The sequence below is a fragment of the Calliphora vicina genome, chromosome 4 (assembly GCF_958450345.1).
Source record: "Calliphora vicina chromosome 4, idCalVici1.1, whole genome shotgun sequence".
In the NCBI taxonomy this organism is placed as follows: Eukaryota; Metazoa; Arthropoda; class Insecta; order Diptera; family Calliphoridae; genus Calliphora; species Calliphora vicina.
The window spans coordinates 14,795,234-14,812,180 of record NC_088783.1 but is presented as its reverse complement, the minus strand read 5'-3'; the positions used below and the strand labels follow the sequence as shown (position 1 = coordinate 14,812,180).

At 31.9% G+C, this 16,947-nt stretch overlaps 1 protein-coding gene across 1 annotated transcript in view; it reads right to left on the bottom strand.

Annotated features, from left to right (window-relative positions):
- Positions 1-16,947, bottom strand: part of LOC135956844 (repetin-like) — a 103,538-nt gene that overhangs the window by 51,767 nt on the left and 34,824 nt on the right. The window contains exons 2-5 of the mRNA XM_065507439.1: positions 15,972-16,379; positions 15,588-15,875; positions 15,036-15,527; positions 14,778-14,975 (exon numbers count right to left, since the gene is read on the bottom strand). Of these exons, the coding sequence (XP_065363511.1) occupies positions 14,778-14,975; positions 15,036-15,527; positions 15,588-15,875; positions 15,972-16,379 (1,386 nt within the window). The remainder of the gene's footprint in view (positions 1-14,777; positions 14,976-15,035; positions 15,528-15,587; positions 15,876-15,971; positions 16,380-16,947) is intronic.

The window sequence follows — 16,947 nt, the reverse complement described above, 5'->3', positions numbered from 1 at the left end:
AGCATTTAATCCCTACCGCAGCATTAGACTAAGCTTCATTTGCGACAACATAAGTTCACTTATTCAGCCATTCATTCATTCATTTTTATTTCTGCTCCTCTTCTGTTTGCTCTCATCTCCTCTGCAGTTATTCATTCATTCATTTACACATTTATTCGTTGCTTGGTTCTTTTATTTATGATTTTCTTTTGTTATTGGTTGACGGTCGGTTTTGGTATTTGTTTGCTGTTGTTGTTGCTTGCCATCCTTTCTATTTGTGTTACGAGCACAAGGATGCTTAACCAGGAATGCAAATGTGAAATTTACAAATTGTACCAAAATGTTTGGGACAATATTTTGCCTTTGATTTTAATTGTACCAACACATAGACAGGGTTTATCCTGATCTCAATTTTCTTATCATTTTTGCTTTTGTAAATTACGGTTTGCACAATATCTCGCGCTTTCAATCTCCATTATTTGAGTGATGGATGGAGGCAGAAGAAATTCACTTTTTTCAATTTCTCCTCCTGTCGCGAGGTAGTATGCTCTCAATGACTGTCAAACACAAACTAAATTACGCAGCTTGTTCAAAGTTTGACATTAGTCAACGGACAGATGCTTGTAGACAGGAGCCGTGTTCCCCTTTCAGTTAAGAACCGGGAATTTAGAATAATTAAAAAATAAATTATAGATTTCTTGAATAGGGCTGATTTTGTTAACACTATAACCCGCAAACTTTAAAGCTAAAAAAAAGTTGTCGAATAATTTGTTTTAAGGTAATTATGACTCAATAAACTCAGGACAGCCATCGGAAACTTATTTGCAAATTAAGTTCAGGAACCAGGTACAAAAAGGTGAAGAGGGCCTCAGGGCATTGTTGCCGTTTTAGGTATAAAAACAATAATTATGATACGATTTTATTGAAAAACTAATAAAGTTAGTAAAACTTTGATTTAGAAAAAATGACACACAAAATTTCACGTGCTAAAATTATGACATCGCTCACAAAACAGCTGAGAGAACAAAAACTAAAAGTCAGAATGCATTTCGACCTTCAAGGGAAATGTTAACAAATCTGTAACTAAAGTCACAGTTAAATTTAAAAACCAATTTATAATTAATTTTTTGAGATAAATGGTGTTTTGTAATACATGCCTTGAGGCACTCTTGCGGGTTAAATGGTTAAGTTTCAAAGAATGCAGATCTAGTTAAATATTAATACAAAACATTCTAGAACCTTGGTACTTTTCTAGCTTTCAATTGTACATAATGGTTCACAATTGTACCAACTTTAACAGGCCGGGAATTGTCTACAATTGTATTGTTTGCCCTTGTATGTTATGCATGTTTGTGCCTGTTATCAATTGTAGCCAGAGTTGCAAATTCCCGTATTAGTAGTATTTAGTTGTTTATTATTTCCCATTGTCAGACTATCTAAGTTTGCGAAAGTGTTTGTTTTTATTTCGTAAATTTTCAAAACTAATTTCCATATTTTCAATTTCTATGCTCTCGTTATTTATGTGTGTTTTTGTGTTTCTCTCATACAATTGTTTTCAAATATTCAACAATTATTCATGCATTTTTCATTATTACTATCGCCTATCAATGGCAGTATAGGATTAGTGGACCAGTCGGGATTATTAAGTATTCTATTGTTACCTTGGGTAGTTGTTGATTTAGTGTTGTATAAGGAGAAATGTTTTAAAAGATTTGACGATTTCTATTGTCTTTGAATTACTATAAAATTATATAAATTCATTAATATAAGAGCGAAAACTAGTTTGTTTTATTTCAAGAGACATATTATTATACGGACAGACGGATGGACGGACAAACCTTAATAGTCTTAGAATTTCATAAGGACCCAGCGCGATAGTTCAAAGCCTTATACATGGAATGATAATATCAATATATAATCTGTTTAGTGGTGGGTATAAAAACGAATCTGTGAGAAATATTACTCATACCACCTGTAGTTCACTTAAGAATTTATTTGATTTTTTTTTTAATATTTTTTGTTTAAATTATGAAAACACTACCTCAACCGTTGCGCTTTGCTACTTCAATTATTTCCAATTGGATGGAAATTCGCTTATAGTTTTAAGCAAAAATATATTTTTTATATTAAAACTAAGTGATGCAAAAAAGTGGATATAAGTTGGTAAATATAGCTCTAAATTGATAAAGGACGATCAGATATAACCAAACCAAAAATGATTATAAGTTATCAACAAAAAATATTTGTTTTTATAAAATTAGTAAAAAGTGGTTCAAATGGAAAAAGGACGATAATCTGTATCAGCCATATTTCTAAGCAAAAATTAATTTTTCATATGAAAATGACCTGTTACATAAAAAAGGCTTTAAGTTGGTTAATAGTAACCCGTTGGTAGCCCAAACAACTATAACACAGGGCAACAAAATCGAACAAATTTTAGAGGCTTTTTAAACCACTACACAATTTTGATGTATTGTGATTACATTAGTACAAATATGGTCCAAATTTTAAATTCTATGCAAAAGTTTTATTAAATTTTTTTTTTTTCTAAAATTGTGAATTTTTTTTAGACATTTCTCCACATAATTTATGATAACTCAAAAATGGTTAATCCTATATTATTAAAATAAATTTAGAAAAGTTCAAATTTACATAACCTTTAATATTGCGTTTTAATCGGCTCAGTACTTTCGGAGTTATAATATCAAATTGAAGCAAAAAAAATATATTTTTTACGTGAAAATTGCAACATGTTATATTTTAAAAAACTCATGAAAAATCGAAAACGCAGAAATTATTCAGATTTATTGCTTTTTTGCAAAGCCACATGTAATAGGAACAAAATGAGATATCGATCATAAAAATTTGTACATAGCATGTGAAAATGTTTTCAAAATTTAATCAATCGAAAGAAGAACATTAACTACTCAATTTTACGTATATCAAACAAAAAAGTAAAATTTTGTGAAAATGAACGGATTCACTTAATTGTGAATGAATTCGAAATTAATCAATCGTTTTTGTATGATCGATATCTCATTTTGTTGCATTATATACAGCTTTGCGACAAAGTAATAAACCTGAACAATTTCTGCCGTTTTCGATTTTTCATGAGTTTTTTAAAATACAAAAGTTTGTTATTCTCACGTAAAAAATATATTTATACCCTACACCACCATAGTGGGGAGGGTATAATGCGTTTGTGCAGATGTTTGTAACGCCCAAAAAGTATACCGATCGACTCAGAATCACTTTCTGAGTCGATTAAACGATGTCCGTCCGTCTGGCTGGCTGGCTGGTCGGCTGTCCATGTAAACCTTGTGCGCAGAGTACAGGTCGCAATTTTGAAGATATTTCGATAAAATTTGGTGCATATTATTGTTTTGGCCCAAGGACGAAGCCTACTGAAACTGGCTGCAATCGGTTCATTATTTCACCTAGACCCCATACAAATGTCCTTCCGAAATTGGACTTTATCGGTCATAAATGTTTATTTTATATATGGGGAATTTCATGTCAAGTGAACCAACTTTTGAAATCGATGTCTTCCGATCGGGATGAAATTTGCACCAAGGTTAGCTCTATTGGATAGTAACTCAGACACAATTTTTCAACAACATCGGTCGAGAACTCTCTGAGTTATAGGGGGTAAAATTTTGACAATTTGGTCAAACAGGGGTTTTTTCTTATCCATGTAACTTATTACCTATTGTTCTTAGCAAAATGTGTCCCAAATAGTATAGATAGCTATTTCTTCGATCTTTCGAAAAAAAATATTTAAAAAAAAAAATAAAAAATTTTTAATATTTTTTTTCCGAAATCAAAAACTTTTTTGACTTTTTTTTAAAATCAAATTTTCATTAAATTGACCCAATATAATAATTGTTTTACCCATTTAAAGGTGGTGCATCCCAAAAAACGGTCGCCATGACTTTACTGGCTGATAAACCTTTTGGTGCCGATACACCCCAACAAACCCACTGTTTTGACTGCTAATAGCTCTCAGGTGTGTTGTGGTGGTTCCACGGTTAAGAAACGGCGCAAGAATTCGTCCATAATGAGGTTGAACAATGCAAACACTCTTGCAAAGCTGTCCCTTGATAGCGTTTGTGGTCGATTGTTATTAAATGCAGCACCCATTTTGTGGAAACTTTCTCATAACCAAGTGATCATTCAAAATTGAAACCACTGAGCCATATGAGATGCTTATGGCTTCCACAATCTTTCGCACTTTCAATCTCTGATCGGCCAAAACTATATCGTGAATTTTTCAATTGTTTCGGGTGTTAAATTTAGTAAACCACTTTTTTACCATTGAAATTGCTGGTGCAGAGTTTCCATAGTGTTTATCAAGTTTGAATTTTCCCTCAAAAAATAAATTCACTTTTTTCCATTTTCTCCTCAAGCATGTTGATAGGAATAATGTTGCCCTTTTAGTTAAGTGTCGGGAAATTTATAAAGTCAGGGACTAATTGACCTGCCCTCCTATTTGTGGAATATTTTATAATAATGGTCCTAAATGACATGAAACTAAACTCACAAAATGGAGTTATTTGCACTTTTTCATTATTCTTATGATAATTTTAGAATTTTCTTCATTAATGCTCCAAGGGACACAAACTTACACCCACATGAAGTTAGAAAGCACAAATCTGGACTAACTGGTGCTTTTTATAGTTACTTTTTGAATTTTCTATTATGATGAACCTGAGAAACATGAGATTTTACGCATTTGATTCTGAATATACTTAATAGTAATTTGTGAATTTTCTATATTTATGAATCTAGAAGCATGCAATTAGGTACTTTTAAATCAGGGAATTATTGGCACTTTTTTGTAATTCTAATGGTACTATTTGTTTTTTTTTTAATTTATACCACGATTTAAATAATTTTATATAAATTATTACATTCGTATCTGTATTAGTTAAGAGGATATTACCAAATTTACCCCATAAACATTACATCCCTGCTTAGTGGATCTATACTAGAATTGAATTATTCATGAACGAACAAGTTCAATTGAACAATTCAGTCAAGTGAACAATGTGAAGTTGTTCAACCTTCTTGTTCTTTATTGTTCTTTTTATTCACTTTATTCTTTTTGTTCGTTTGACATTTCTGTACGGGTTTCAAATTTATATTTTGAAAAACGTTTTTAAATTGCATTTAAGTTGTTTGAATTTGATTACATTCTTCTTTTCTTCATTTTTAAAAATCCTGCCTAATTTGTTTCTAAAAGCAATTGTGACCTGTTCGTTTTGTACACCATCTGCAAATACATTCACAGAGAAATCGTTCAATCACTTAGTTCAGCCAAACACCGCAGAATAAAAATGAACAACTGAACAAAAAGAACAAACTTGTTCATTTATTTGTAATGAACAAAAATGAATAATCAGTAAAAAGAACGATTATGCCCAACTCTAATCTATACGGGAAGAGGGGAACCTACACACCAAATTTCATGACTACAGATTCTGTATTTTATATATACATATTTAGAATTTTATTATATCCCTATTGTTCATAAACATTTTTATTAATTTGTTTAATAACACTATGCAACAAATGGAGACTTTTGGAAAAACACAAGATCATGACAGTATAGGTTCGACTCTACTACCAAAGGGTAGTACAACCCTATACTCAGTTTGCCCATTTTGGTGACCGATTTTTTTTTATGGGCCCCCAAAGTTTCTGAAAATCAGTGGGGCCTCTAAAAAAGGTGTCATCAGGTTTTGGTTAACAGCTAATTCAGACTTTGTGCTACGGCTTAACTTTATATGGCAATAATATAGCTAAGAGTCCGCCAAATAAATTTTGTTAAAATTTGTTTCCAAAAAATAGCTTTTTCGTGCACTTTTGTTGAAAAAATATAGGAAGAAAATTTTTTTTTTTTACTTTTTTTAGAATAACTTCCAGGGACTCCTAATTTTTCAATAACAATATCTCGCAAAGTTGTAGCTACGGTAAATTTGAATAACTCTTGTGAACATATCAATGCATTCTGAATGTGTCTAGTCACTCTACATAGCACATAAAGATCACTTTGTACCTTAACAATTTTCGTTTTTCCTATTTTTTGACGCTAAAACAAAGATTTTTTTGTAAAAATAGTATTATCAAGTCCACACTTCTATGTTGTGCTGTATTATTTACTCGGCTGAGGTGTTCGGAATGGGGATCAGTGGGTGGACCTTCAATGTCACACATTTATAAAAAAATTACCAAAAAGTCATTTATGATCCGAATGAGCTGCAATTTCAAATATAGATAGACCTTGAGAAGGTCTACAAAAAATATGATTTTATCTGTAGTTATCTCTTTTAGTTCAAGAGATATTTGGGTTTAATATTTTTTTAAATTTTGCCCGATCTTTTTTTCGTATTTTAAATTTGATGGGCCTACGAAAGGTCGAAATTTGTTTTTTTATATATGACGTATATTTGCGATAAAATTCTAAAGAAAATAAAACAAATCTGATAACAATTATTTCGTCCCTATAAAAAGTTACACGCATCCAAAGTTGAAGCATCTTTTTATATATTTCAACTTTGTATGCGTGTGTTTTTTAAGTTTTTTCCCAAAAAAGTCCCCATATTTTTTCTTTTATAAAAAACTAATTTTCTTCGGGACTATATAAATTTTTTTATGATCTGGAAAGAGAACTTAATGCAAAAACATATAAGGTAAAATTTGACTAACTTAAGCGGACATTGTACCCCCCAGCCCTATCCAAACTTGGGCAATTTTGAAAAAAAAAAATTAGGTTTGAGTAAAAAATTCTAAAAACGCAAAACACCGACCCTCAAAAGCTCATCACATTTGTATAGCCCCATATGTTGTTTATATACATACAGAACGTTTTTACTATCATGCTGTAAATAACGTCAAAGTGGGCTATTTTCTAAAAAAAACTTCGTTTTTGGAACAAATTTTCGCCGTTTCAGGAATTTCGGTGTTTAAAAACAAAGAATGGCAACATTAGTGATGCCATTGACTTACGAATATTTAGGTCTATATTACTTCCAAATTTTATTGTGATGTCTGTAACTGTTCAAATTTTACATTAATTCAAAGTTTTTATTTTTCTTGATGGAAAATCACCATTTTAAAATATTATTAGTTTTTAAGGTAAATGACGTCACAAAATTATTCATTTCACTAAAATGTCAATCTTTAAGTCATAAGGTTTCCACCGATATCAAAAACTTATATAAAAAGCTTATATTTACACTTCAGAAGTTCCACAAACCTTGCCCACTTTCAAAAATTTTAAAGTTTTTTCATATCTTGCATCAAGCCGGTCTTGCATGATCAAGATTGGATAAAGTTATGCGCCCGGATCATACCGATAATGATTTGCCCATTCTTCGTTATTCCAGCACAATAGAGAAGTATACACTCGAACATACATTTTTAACAAAAAATTATTGTTTTAGAGTCAAAAATTAGTAAAAAACTACAAATTTTAAGCTACAAAGTGATTTTTGACAGCTATTTAGAATACCTAGGTATGTTCGGATTGCATTGATATGTTCACGAGAGTTATTCAAATTTACCGTAGCTACAACTTTGCGGGATATTGTTATTGAAAAATTAGGAGTCCCTGGAAGTTATTCTAAAAAAAGTAAAAAAAAAAAATTTTCTTCCTATATTTTTTCAACAAAAGTGCACGAAAAAGCTATTTTTTGGAAACAAATTTTAACAAAATTTATTTGGCGGACTCTTAGCTATATTATTGCCATATAAAGTTAAGCCGTAGCACAAAGTCTGAATTAGCTGTTAACCAAAACCTGATGACACCTTTTTTAGAGGCCCCACTGATTTTCAGAAACTTTGGGGGCCCATAAAAAAAAATCGGTCACCAAAATGGGCAAACTGAGTATAGGGTTTTACTACCCTTTGGTAGTAGAGTCGAATCTATACTGTCATGATCGTGTGTTTTTTTCACTGTTGCACTGTGTAATTATTAGCTAGTTTCTCAAACACACCATTAATTTCCGTAAATAATTGTAATTGGTATTATAAATTCTAAACACACAAACAAATTTATTAAACAATTGATTTAATTTTGGTAGTTTGTTATTTTGTTTTCACTGCTATTGAATAATGTTTTGGTTTTTTTTTTGTTGGTTTTACTCGAAATAAAGTACCACTTGTAGTAAAACAAATTGCAATGTGTATTAAATTTGAAATACGCCTTCAGGTTGTTCACCATCAACACACACACACATATGGATATCCACATGAATACACACACATGCGAACTCACACAAATACACACACATAAGTATTTGCTCACTCATACATATGAACATAAATATTTATGTTAATTAAAATCAATAGTTATTTTTGTGTAGAATTAAATGTGAAATACATTCATATTGAATAGAAATCCTTTTGGCAAATTGTAAAATGCATAAAATTATGTAAATTGAAATTGACGTAAATCCACACAATACAGCAAAAACTGAAAAGTTGTACAATAGAGAGAGAGAGAGAAAAAAAACGAATTTTTATTACCAAAAATTCAACAACTTGCACTTAGTTTTAAATGCAATTGAAAATAATGGAATATAATATTCAGCTGAAACGACTCATTTATACCTATACACACAAAATCAAAGCTCTATTCAAAAATGTTTTAGATAAAAATTACTTCAAAGTTCAAATTTTATACTTGAATGGTGTAAAATCGCATGTTAATATTAATTGGCTCATCCAGTGCTAACAATATTAGGTTTCAATATATTTTCCTAAAAATATTCTTTTAAACAAGGGATATTGAATCCAAAATTTTTTTCCTAGAACAAAGGATATCTCAAAAAACGTATCTTGCAGTTTTTAAGGATTTTCTTCATACGAGGGAGGGTCAATAAGTCCGTGACTTTTTGATTGCAACACAGTTTTTTTGATAAAAAAAATCATTTTATTTTCACAAAATAGTCTTCATTGAGCTAAGACATTTCGTCCAACGTTTCTTAATAAGTTTATCCCTTACAAAAATTAAGATTTCTTGTGGTCATCAAAATAGTGGTCATCTTGTGGTCATCAAAATAGTGTTACCTTTTAACCTTTTCAAAACGTTGGTTTATTTCCTTTAAATAAACCGGATACGTTTGATTGCAAATAAAAGCCGTTTAGTAGTTTAAAAATTGTAACAACTCTTTATTTATTTAAAGTGTACAACAACAACAGAATTGAATAGTCACTCAATGATTTTTATACACGTTTATAAATTCGCGGAAATACAGACACACTTTACAATGTACACGAATTCACTTGAAAAACACGGCACTCAGTTCATGTTTGTTCGAAAAGCGTCTCTGATAAACTCACTAACGACTGCAACCTCTGCCACTATTTATAACACTGCCATCTGCACTCTAGATTGCACTTTAACTGTCAAAGCTGGAATATTCTAGATCTTATTAATACATACGCCATCTGTGGTGTACTTTCTACAATGTTCTTTAACTGAATATTCGAATTCGAATATACGGTCGCAGCAAACAGCGTTGCCATACTTACGATCAATCGTTATATTTGAATTCAAGTACAATTTCGTAACAATAGTCATTTTATTACCGATTTACAATAAAAAACCTATTGTCTCGTCAACGGTTACAAAACCATGTTGCGAAGTTGTAAACGATGTCCGTCCGTCTGGCTGGTAATTTTGAAGAAGTCACGACAGACTACCTCGTGACCTTTGGAGAAAATCATCATATCAATGGCAGTCAGACACATACTAAATGACGCAGCTTGATAGAAGCAGTTAAGAGGCGGCAAATTCAAAAAGTCAAGGACTTAATGACCTGCCATCGAATTTATTATATACAGGTTGGTCCATTTACCAGGATCTTTTGTACGTTATTTTAAGTAAATTTTCTTCAGAAAATATGCCATATAGTTTATTTATCTTATGACATACGACTTCCAACATGATAATAAATGTATTTCAACAGAAAATACTGTTTACAAAACAGTAATCACCCAATAACTCAATTTTGAATTTTTTCTTGCTTGGTTGGTTTTTTAAATTAGCGAATCAATTCCATATTTATTAACTTTAAACCAATATAAAAACCAAACTGAAGCGAATTTGGAAATTCTGGACAACTTTACATACCAAATATAATCGAATTCAAAAGAATAGATGTTCAAAAATTGTTTTTTTTATCGAAACTTTTCGTTTCGCCCTCAAAATAACAGACTAATTTTTAAATTTATCGTTAGAACTTTTGTTCAGATTCTTAGAGGGAGAATGCCATATTATCTTAGAATTTCGGGCAACAAATGCAATGCTCAAATCAATATACCTTCTATTTAGTGCTGCATATAACAATTACACACTATGAAAATGTACACACAAACTCTTACACATTTACTCTCTCTCTGTCTCTCACACACACACCTGTACACAAATAATCATGCAAAACTTTCAACTAAATAAACCCAACAGGGGTAAAAATTTTTTCAAACTAAAAAAAAACTAAAGAATTAAAAAAAGTGGCAACTTCCAACAACAACAACACACACAAAGGTATTTTGCACACTGTTGCACATACTTGTTGTTAAATCTACTACCAAACTAAAATACAACAACACTAGCAGCAGCAACAACAACTGAAAATAAAATAACCAACAAATTAAATAACACCAAAATCCAAAAATTTAATTAACATTCAAATTCAATTTGATACAGTTTGTCAGTGTGCAAAAAAACACGCACGCATACTCACACATACATTGGAAGAATAGGGAGGCCCCCAAAAATAAGTGATAAGATTATCGCCCTTTTTCTGTTTGTACCACTATTTATTAGGGTATTCAATCGATTAACCGTAAATCGGTTAACCGATTAATTTTAGTTCAAATAACTGTTCGAATAATTTAAATTTGACGATTTTCAAATAACAAATAAACCGATTAATTTATGTCGATTAACGTGTTAACAGAAATTTCTTTTTTTTTGCACTTTATATAGAACTAGCTGACCCGGTGCGCTTCGCCACGCCAATTAGAAGAAAGATCTATAGAAATAGAACTATTAAGTATCCCATTATTATAGAAAATACTAAAGAAAGTTACCACTAAAGTCACCTTTTGTGAATTCAAATTCATTCAGAATCATGTGTGTCTAATTTGAGATTTTAAGGTTTTTGAAGAAATCATGATTCTATGTTCATTGTTATAGAAATTTCAAAAAGTATCATTAGATTAATGAAAAAGTGTTAAAAAGTCTCCACCTAGAATCCAAACTCACTTAGGACCATATATGTTTAATTTCATGTTTCTAAGTCCATTGCTATAGAAAAATCAAAAAGTACCATTAGAATATAGAAAAAATACCAAAAAGCAGCCACATGTGGATTTCCAACCACTCGGGCCCATGTATGCTTTATTTCATGTTTCTTGGTTCATTGGTGAAGAAATTACAAAAAGTACAATTCGCATAATGAAAAAGTACCAAAAAGTCTCCCCCTAAAATTCTCACTCACTTAGGACCATATATGCTTAATTTCATGTTTCTAAGTCCATTTCAAAAAGTCCCATTAGAAGAATAAAAGTACCTATAGTTCAGTTCCCACATTTTGGTACCTAAATATAATCCCCTATTTCTAACACTAACTTCACTCAGATATATATCAGTTACCTTTAATGTCGATAAGTGAAATAATTTAAAATATTAAAAAAGTACCATTAGGACAAAAGTACCGATTTCCCTTTTCCTCCATGAACACCCCTCAAGTTTGAAATTTAAAAATATTCCATTTTTGCAAAAAAATGTTATGCTACAAACCATTAAAATCTGTGTTAATGTGCCCAAGAATAAATATGTTTTAAAAAAAGTACCAAACTGTTTACCCGGATTTGGCCTAAAATACACCTTGGTACTCGAGTTCCAAATAACAACCTGTTAGTTAATTTTTCTAAGATTCCAGGAACCAATGTTAAAAAAAATTATCAAAATTTGCTTAATAATTTGCAATAAAATGTTATTTTCCCAATTTTATCCCCTTATTGGTACCTTTTTTATCCCCATTGCGGTGGTAAAATTTTGTTCATATAATTTTCTGTATCGTGGTGGGAGCTCATAGTAAAATATTCGTATGTCTATGTCAAATTATAGTAAAACATATTTTATGAAAAAGTACCAAAAATAAGCACAATTTTTATCCCTTAAGGGTTCGAATTTCTAAAAAGTACCAAACTCATGTTTTTTTATTTTTTGACAAGTAAAGAATACGATTTAAAATTTGTTTCAATGTTTATTAGTTTAAAAGATACATAGGGTGCAAAAAAGTACAAAAATACAGTTTTTACGAATTTCGAAAAAGTACGAAACACCTGTCAGCTTATTTTTTAAATCGAGTAACATGCAATTTTAAGTTTTTTTGTATCTTTATTAGTTTTGAAGATATAAGGTTACCGAATTTACCCGTTTTTACCCTTTTCTACCCCCTAAACGTTCGAATTTGGGCTGTGCGATGATGAGTCAGTCAGCCAGTAACGTTACTTTTTTATATATATATCCCACTAAGCGACAAAAAGGGTGTTAAAGGAAAACACATAAGCTTTCTTCTGAGCAAAAAAAAAAAAATTAAAAAATGGGTCCATTTTTTTAAAAAAAGTCAACAAAGTTTTTGATTTTGCAAAAAAATTCAAAAATTTTAAATCTTGAGTTACAAAATATTTTTTTTGATAGATATCCCACTCGCATCCCACTAAGCGACCATATAGGTCGCTTAGGAAAAGACCTAAGCTTTCTTAAAAAAAATAAAAAAAAATAATAAAAAGGGCCCATTTTGAAAAAAAAAGTCAAAAATATTTTTGATTTAAAAAAAAAAATCAAAAATATTTTATTAAATTTTTTTAATTTTTTTTTTTCGAAAGATTGCATAAATAGCTATCTAAACTATTTGGGACACATTTTGCTAAGAACAATAGGTAATAAGTTATATGGATAAAAAAAAACACCTGTTTGGCCAAAATGTCAAATTTTGACCTCCTATAACTCAGAGAGTTCTTGACCGATCTTGTTGAAAAATGGTGTCCGAATTACTATCCAATAGAACTAACATTGGTGCAAATTTCATCGCGATCGGAAGACATCGATTTCAAAAGTTGGTTCACTTGACGTGAAATGCCCCATATATAGATTATCGTTTTAAACACTCAAATTTTACTTCTTAACTCGTGAACATTCCCTTCTTGCAATAGGAATTTGGAAATAACCTTTTTTCTAGAATGTTCTATGATGAACTTTGTCCTAATGAGTTGGTAGAAACTATTATAGTATTCAAAATCTAAAAAAAATCCAAAAAGGACTACAATGGTATGATGGAGGATTTTAAATGCTTAGAAAAACTAAGATAAAGAAGTGAGAAATTGGATATTCTTTATCATGCCTTACTTTCGATTTCTCCAACATCTATAAGCAGTGAGATAGTTTTTTCAAGTCAAGCTTTATTAAAACTAAAAAAATCGTTTAAAAGGAAAGCATTTTAATTATATTCCTTGTTTAAAAGATTATTTCAGAAAATCTCCTTAAATTCCCTGAAAAAAAACTCACATGTGTATATTTTTATTTATTGTTTTGTTATGTTTTTTGTTCTTGTTATTAATAAAATGCTTATATAAATACAAAAAATTCGTGTTTTCTTTTCAATTTAAAATTAAAATAGAAATTAATCGGTTAATCGAATAATTTGAAATTAACCGATTAAATCCAAATCCCGATTAATTATTGCTCCATTAACCGATTTAACCAGAAACCCGATTAATTGAAGACCCTACTATTTACCATTTAATAGCCACTTTTGTGTTTTAGTTAATTTTTATATAAAAATCCAAATAATTTTCCAACGCTTGGAAAGGCATTCAATGAAATACTTTTTTAAATCGAACAAAAATTTAATTTTAGTTGGGTACATCGACCACCTTTGTTAGGTTCGTACAAATTGGAGCCATCTTATTAAGACATAGTTATTTGGATCTCACGAAATAACTGCAAAATTTTAAACTGACACTATTGCAAGTTGACTTTATGAGTGTGTGTTTTTTTGCAAGTAAATCCCTGCAGTTTTATACAGTACACTAGTCACTAGTACTTGGACGCGTGTTTACACTTTTTTATAAAATATTTGTTCGTATATTGGAAAATATTTTTTAAAACTTACAAAAAAAATTTTTTTTTAAAAAATAATAAAGAAATTTTAAAAAAACTTTTTTGCCATACAATTTTTTTCACTAACAAATTTAAAAAAATGTTGTTTACCTAAAAATATTTAAGTATTTATTTTAGAGTATAATTTGGCGAAGGGTATGTATGTATATAAGATTCGGCACAGCCGAATATAGCTCTTTTACTTGTTTTTGCTTAAAAAATTTCGAATTTTGTACCATTAAAGCGCTATTTGCTATACTTCTTTAATTTTAAAAAAGTGCCTCTGAAGCACTCCGATTACTCACCAATGTGTTTTAGCGGTTGCAACGTGGAAAATATAGTTTGTGCGGTTCAGAAGTTGTGATTATGCGCTAAGGTAATAATCTGTACTAGGTGGGAGCAAAGGGGTGAGCTGCTTAAATCTGGGAAACTGTACCGAACGCAAATGATTCGTTTGATGCGAACATTGGACAAAAACGACCACAATATACGGCTAGTCATATGACTTGACCTTGAGTTTCACCTTGAGTTTGACCTTGAGTATGACCTTGAGTTTGACCTTGAGTTTGACCTTGAGTATGACCTTGAGTTTGACCTTGAGTTTGACCTTGACTATGACCTTGAGTTTGACCTTGAGTTTGATCCTGAGTTTGACCTTGAGTTTGACCTTGAGTTCGACCTTGAGTTCGACCTTGAGTTTGACCCTGAGTTTGACCTTGAGTTTGACCTTGAGTTTGACCTTGAGTTTGATCTTGAGATTGACCTTGAGTTTGACCCTGAGTTTGACCTTGAGTTTGACCTTGAGTTCGAGTTTGACCTTGAGTTTGACCTTGAGTATGACCTTGAGTTTGACCTTGAGTTTGACCTTGACTATGACCTTGAGTTTGACCTTGAGTTTGATCCTGAGTTTGACCTTGAGTTCGACCTTGAGTTCGACCTTGAGTTTGACCCTGAGTTTGTCCCTGAGTTTGACCTTGAGTATGACCTTGAGTTTGACCCTGAGTTTGACCTTGAGTTTGACCTTGAGTATGACCTTGAGTATGACCTTGAGTTTGACCTTGAGTTTGACCTTGACTATGACCTTGAGTTTGACCTTGAGTTTGACCTTGACTATGACCTTGAGTTTGACCTTGAGTTTGACCTTGAGTTTGACCTTGAGTATGACCTTGAGTATGACCTTGAGTTTGACCTTGAGTTTGACCTTGACTATGACCTTGAGTTTGACCTTGAGTTTGACCTTGACTATGACCTTGAGTTTGATCCTGAGTTTGACCTTGAGTTCGACCTTGAGTTCGACCTTGAGTTTGACCCTGAGTTTGTCCCTGAGTTTGACCTTGAGTTCGACCTTGAGTTTGACCCTGAGTTTGACCTTGAGTTTGACCTTGAGTATGACCTTGAGTTTGACCTTGAGTTTGACCTTGACTATGACCTTGAGTTTGACCTTGAGTTTGACCCTGAGTTTGACCTTGAGTTTGACCTTGACTATGACCTTGAGATTGACCTTGAGTTTGACCCTGAGTTTGACCTTGAGTATGACCTTGAGTTTGACCTTGACTATGACCTTGAGATTGACCTTGAGTTTGACCTTGAGTATGACCTTGAGTTTGACCTTGACTATGACCTTGACTATGACCTTGAGATTGACCTTGAGTTTGACCCTGAGTTTGACCTTGAGTATTATCTTGAGTTTGACCTTGAGTTTGACCTTGACTTTGACCTTGAGTTTAACCCTGAGTTTGTCCTTGAGTTTGACCTTGAGTATGACCTTGAGTTCGACCTTGAGTTTGACCTTGACTATGACCTTGAGTTTAACCCTGAATTTGACCCTGAGTTTGACCTTGAGTTTGACCTTGAGTATGACCTTGAGTTTGACCTTGAGTTTGACCTTGAGTTTGACCTTGAGATTGACCTTGAGTTTGACCCTGAGTTTGACCTTGAGTTCGAACTTGAGTTTGACCCTGAGTTTGACCTTGAGTATGACCTTGAGATTGACCTTGAGTTTGACCTTGAGTATGACCTTGAGTTTGACCTTGAGTTTGACCTTGAGTTTGACCTTGAGATTGACCTTGAGTTTGACCTTGAGTTTGACCCTGAGTTTGACCTTGAGTTCGAACTTGAGTTTGACCCTGAGTTTGACCTTGAGTATGACCTTGAAATTGACCTTGAGTTTGACCCTGAGTTTGACCTTGAGTATGACCTTGAGTTTGACCTTGAGATTGACCTTGAGTTTGACCTTGAGTTTGACCCTGAGTTTGACCTTGAGTTTGACCTTGAGTTTGACCTTGAGTTTGACCTTGAGTTTGACCTTGAGATTGACCTTGAGTTTGACATTGAGTTTGACCCTGAGTTTGACCTTGAGTTCGAACTTGAGTTTGACCCTGAGTTTGACCTTGAGTCAAACTTACCTTAGCACCATGAATATTTGATTTTTTTTTCGATTCGGCTGGTTGACCGGGCTTACGCTTCTGGTTATCGTAATGGATCCATTTGTCATAGTGATTCGGTGCAAAAAATAATTTTTTTCACACATATAATCGTCTTTAAAGTTCTCAAAATCACCACTTCTGAACCGAACAAAACATCTCTCGCACGATGAAACCGATGGAACACATTTGGTGAGCTTCAGCATAAGTTTTTACAAATTAAAGAAGTAAAACAAACAAAACTTCCCGCATATGACGCGACAAGTTACATATTAAAAACAAAAACTAAGTTCAAAAGATACGCCATCTATTGAAAATCCCGCCTTTTTAAGTCATACATCCAATAGAAAATCATTAGCGACAGAT